The following is a 5,112-nucleotide window of genomic DNA, read 5'->3' on the forward strand; positions in this document are numbered from 1 at the left end:
TACTAGAAGTCCCTCCCTCCGATAGAGAACCTTAACAAAATACGTTCTTGCATCTAAGATCAAGCTGCAAGATAACTTATCAAGTTTCCGTATTTTCTTATTGTAATGGTAGACAAGAATGCCACCGTGTAACAGTTTTGATATAATGAAGATAGCATTATCTGTCAACTATATTCCCAGGAGGACCACCAAACTATCAAATTGACACATGAATCATTATTTCCTTTATATCATCAAGTCCCCCCCCCCCCCCCCCCCCCCCCCCCCCCCCTCTTATATATATTGTGAAAGGCCAAGTCAATTAATTAAAAAGCCTCAAGAAATGTCTTTTCTTCACTTCTGCTCTTCAAATTTGTAGTAACTGTGGAATGAGCTTGAAAAGAAAAGACAACTCCTGCTGTGAAAATTGAGGCTTTGAGTTTCCCTGCACCTTCCCACAACCCTCAGCCAAACCCTCTCCTTCACCACCCTTTGTTGGCTTTATCATATCCGCAACTGCCTCGGTTATTTCTTGGACCAAATCCACAATTACCCCATTGATTCCCATTAGATGTTGCATGTAAACTGCCTCTGGAACATTGCTGTAATAGTTCCAAAATAATCATTAGGCCATAAGATTGCACTACGCAATTTTTCTAGAATAGAATGGACTAATAAAATGGGCACACACATACTTTAATTTTCCATAAGAAAGGAGAGAAAGCTTGGACTCCTTGATCTGGGTTACTGCTCCAGGATTTCTGAATATTCCTTTAATCTCAGAGACAATTCCTTCCAATCCATTCTCCAAACAGAGCTTCATGGCCTCCTCCAATGAGTTCCTCCTCACATCTTCGTAGATTTCACATCCTCCATTTGTCAAAAAGAACACCTGGTTCCAAACAAAACACCAAATTAGATTTTCAAGTCAAGGAAATAGAATAATAAACCAAGGAGCAACTCCATCCCCTCCAAATTTCTCACAAGTAAAAAAGGCTCAGAGAACTAACAGGGTAGTTGGTTTGCAATTTCCGGATTAGCATTGCTGCATCTGGCTGGAATGTTGAGAAGATAATAGGCCTGTCCTTGGCATAATCAAACACAACCTGTTCCACAATCAAAGTTCATCAAGTTAAAACAAACACTAAGCATCACAAGCCCTAATATGCTATGCATCAAAAGCAACAAGTGAAAAAAGAAAACAAATTTTGACCTTAAAATCATAATGAAAATTTGACATTATAATTAAAACTAGGCTAAAATGCGTTTTAGTTATATTAGGATATGATTCAGGTCCTTTGTATTTCTTAAATACAATAGGTTTTCCCCCTGGCCTATACTTTATTTTTGACCAAGTACAAAATACAAGATCAAAACCACTTTTTTAAGATACAAGAATTAAAATAAATTTAGAACCTTTAGTAACCAAAACTACATTTTTACCATTAAAATTAAATAAATCACTTTCTGTACCTTTAAGATGGTCTGAAGAACATGGACGAGATAATCTTGCTCATAAACAATGTGGTCATCGAATTTCAACTCAATGTTAAAACCCAAAGTGGGTTCCACCTTGACAAAAGCCTCTTGAAGAGTGCATAGCGGATCATCTTGTTCAACGTCCCATTGCATTATCTTCCCATCTTTTTTTCTAAGCAAAACATTTCCCTCCTTTTCATCTTCTCTCTGAGGCCCATAAGAAAGAAACTCAGACAGACTCAGCTCCGTTATTCTCTTCCCAAACACAGTACCCTACACAACACACCCCAATAAAAATTAAATAAAAAAAACTAAGAAAAATAAACAATGGTAAAAAGAAACAAAAACAAGAAAAAGAAAAAAAGAACTCACATTCTCTTCTGTGAGGATCAAGTCGTCGTGGAAAATGACTGGGCAGTCATCTCTCGTCACCTACACAAAAACCACACGTGCATTTTTGCTTTAACTTTTTTAGTTCGGTCTCCTTTTCGTTCAAATTTTTTTTTCAGAGAAAAAAAAAGCCACGAACCCAAAAAAAACAAAAAAAAACAAACGAAGCAAGTAGCCAATCGGCACCGATTCCAACAGAAGAAACACAGTTTCGTTCAGGACAATATTTAAAACCGCAGGAAATGTAAGTTATTTACAGAAACGCCACAGGGTCAAAAACGGAAACGAAAAAATAAGGCGTACGTACGCGGCGACACAGAACAAAGAACAAAAACAAGCTTCGGCAGATTATTCTTTTTTTTTTTTCTTTCCGACAATTGAATTAATTTTATTTTGTTTTAAGAACAAAATGTTAAAGAAGGAAGGAAGACGATAATGGTTGGGTTACCTGAACGTCAAATTCGATGAAATCGAGAGGGAAAGTGGCGGCGGCGTTGAAGGACATGATTGTATTTTCCTTGATGGCTCTCATTCTTCGATCGGAAGACTGCAGAACGTTCATGCCGTTACCTCTGTGTCCGATCACGACGAACTTTGGGATCTCTAACCCACTCCGACACATCTCCAACCCTGATGTTACAACAACAATAGTACGATGTATTAATTAAATTTTTTTCAAGGGAAACTTAATTTCATTAACTCGTCATACATGAAATGAACTGTACATCAAGTGAAGATGTTCTAAAAGAAACATCTTATTTCATTACAGAAGGGAAGAAGCAAAGGGAAGAGAGGTCGCGGTTCGAATATCTCCGCTAACAAACTAACGACTACTAACATTTTTCGATGAAAAAATAAATGTACCGTTGGGGAAGCGGGAGGAGCAGAGGGCGAGAGAGGCATTCTCCGGGACGAGGTCGAGGGAAGGGACGTCGGTGACATGGACGGCCTTGAGAGCCATTTGGGAGAGAGAGAGAGAGAGAGAGAAAGAGGGTTGTGGGTAAGGTGCAGGGATTGAATTGTGCGTGTTGCGATGGTGGTGAGATTTAAGGGATGATTGGGTTGCGCTATTTATCGCTTGCACACGAAACAAATCACCCCCAACGGATCTCCGCACGAATATTCTCGACCGTGTCATATGCTGTTGGATATTCCATTTCTTTTTCTCTTAGCATTTCCATGATGAGGTAATTTCATGAATCAACAACAACCTTCTTGTCTCCCTCCTCGCACGTACTTTTAGACCCTTTGAATATCGTTTCCTTTTCTTTTTTGTTTTTTTGTTAAATTTATAATTTTCATGATGCTAAAATTTTAAATCCACCGTTTTAGTCTCTTTAAATTAACACATTTGATTATTAATTTTTTTAATTATAAATAATTAAAATAAAATATAAATATTTTTTAATTTTATTTTATATATTTTTATTTTTAATAGTTTACATATTTTTATTTTTATTTTACTAATTTATAATTAAATTTATTGATTTTAATATATAAATTATTTTTACTTTAATTATATAAATCAATATAATTACATCATTTAATATATAAATTATGCTGATTACATAAATTTATTTAATATGTTAATTATTTTATTATAATTATATAAGTTAATAAAATTTTAATATTTAATTTTTTAGGAAACTAACATGTTAATATTTTTTTTAATTATATAAAGTTATTTGATAAATATTTTTTATTTAAATTATTACATTAACTTATTTTAGTGATGATTAAATCTGTAACTTTCCCTTTTACTAATGGTTTGTGATTGTCAAAGAAACTTTCTTTGGTACAGGTGATCTGAAATAAAACTTGCAAGAGCCTATGTTGTAAAGCATCTTAATGAACAATAAGGGTGTTTATGGCTTAGTTATTTAAATAATTAGATTATAAATAGATATTATAACTGTAATACAGAATGAGCTATTATTTTTAGAAAATAGTTATATGACTGGTTATCAATAAACTAGTTATATAATTATTTATATAACAAATTATATTTAAAATATGTTACATAGCGATGAACGGATAAAAATAAATTATTTAAAATAATATAAAATTGATTATAGTTTTATATCTATAATTATTTTTTAAATAAAAATAAGTTATTTGAAATAAAGATATAGCTATCTAACCGGCTATACTTATGATTATAGTTATGGTTATTTTTTAAAAAATTATTTTTTTAACAGCCCTATGAACAACATTATTTTATCAATTAAAATCACGATAAACAAAAACTTTTAATGAGCCATGTTATTATAAATTGAAAGTATGATAAAGGACCATAATTTGTGGCGTTCCAAAGTAGTGGATTTTTTTTTTCCTTACCAACTCATTGATAACTTTCTGTTCTGGGAGATGGTTTCCGACTGTAAAAGTGTGTAGTGTGAAGTCATATTTGATATAATAAATGAGTAATTGGTATCTGATTAAGTTAGATAACATGCACTTTCATGAGTTTCATCGCTGCATAGAATGCGATTATTCATATTTATACAATATTCTATACAATAAAACATAGTTACAGGATAGCTGAATTCAGTATGTGGTATGTATCTTAGATGCACCAATAAATTATTTTTTTGTACTAAATATCTTACATTTTACATAAGAGAATTTAAATTTACTTTTAGGTATTGTTCGTTTCTATACTTTCAATTGAATCATTAATAAGTCGTTGTATATTGTAAAAAAAAAAATAATATATGAATACTCATACGTAGGGCTTCTCTTTCTCTACGGGATCTATGAATGGCAGCGGCTCCGGTAACGAGCCACCGGACGACGGAGGAGGCAGTAATGTTTCTTTTCACGGCAAGGTTTTGCAAGGCAAATAATCCAACACGACGCGCCCACTTGTGGATCTTCTCACAAAGAAATTGGCAAGCATCGAGTATGAAGATGGTAACCCATTCAAGCCTATGGTTCACATTGAAGATTTGGTATTCGAAGGTTTGTGCGCACCATGGCAAGACGCTCTAGTTGTCAAACTTTTGGGGAAACACATTGCTTATCCCTTCTTGAAAGGCAAACTGACGCGCATGTGGAAACTCAGGCCTGGTTTCGACATGCTCAACATTGGGAATGGTTATTTCCATGCTCAAGTTTGATCTCGAGGAAGACCATTAGAAGGTTATGGAGGAAGACTGTCAGAAGTTTGATCTCGAGGAAGACCGTCAGAAGGTCATGGATGGTTCTTGACCACAACTTGACAGTCCAAACTTGGACACCAGACTTCATCTCTCCAACAACAAA

At 34.0% G+C, this 5,112-nt stretch overlaps 1 protein-coding gene across 1 annotated transcript; it reads right to left on the reverse strand.

Annotated features, from left to right (window-relative positions):
* Positions 1 to 258: 258 nt before the first annotated feature.
* Positions 259 to 2,906, reverse strand: LOC100807698 (glycerophosphodiester phosphodiesterase GDPD1, chloroplastic). Its single transcript, XM_003553914.5, has 7 exons — positions 2,713 to 2,906; positions 2,297 to 2,478; positions 1,831 to 1,890; positions 1,453 to 1,731; positions 990 to 1,085; positions 675 to 871; positions 259 to 581 (listed from the first exon to the last, which is right to left on the reverse strand). The coding sequence occupies exons 1-7, from the start codon at positions 2,807 to 2,809 to the stop codon at positions 347 to 349; spliced, it is 1,146 nt and encodes a 381-aa protein (XP_003553962.3). The 5' UTR covers positions 2,810 to 2,906; the 3' UTR covers positions 259 to 346.
* Positions 2,907 to 5,112: the final 2,206 nt, after the last annotated feature.

This window comes from Glycine max, chromosome 19 (assembly GCF_000004515.6).
Source record: "Glycine max cultivar Williams 82 chromosome 19, Glycine_max_v4.0, whole genome shotgun sequence".
Taxonomy (NCBI): Eukaryota; Viridiplantae; Streptophyta; class Magnoliopsida; order Fabales; family Fabaceae; genus Glycine; species Glycine max.

Excerpts from the sequence above, each read along its gene's own strand:
- LOC100807698 (XM_003553914.5), bottom strand. The coding sequence starts at position 2,809 with ATGGCTCTCAAGGCCGTCCATGTCACCGACGTCCCTTCCCTCGACCTC. Across the intron at positions 1,732-1,830 it reads TGATCCTCACAGAAGAGAAT|GGTACTGTGTTTGGGAAGAG; the intron begins GTGAGTTCTTTT and ends TGTGTTGTGTAG. Across the intron at positions 582-674 it reads CTTTCTTATGGAAAATTAAA|CAATGTTCCAGAGGCAGTTT; the intron begins GTATGTGTGTGC and ends GAACTATTACAG.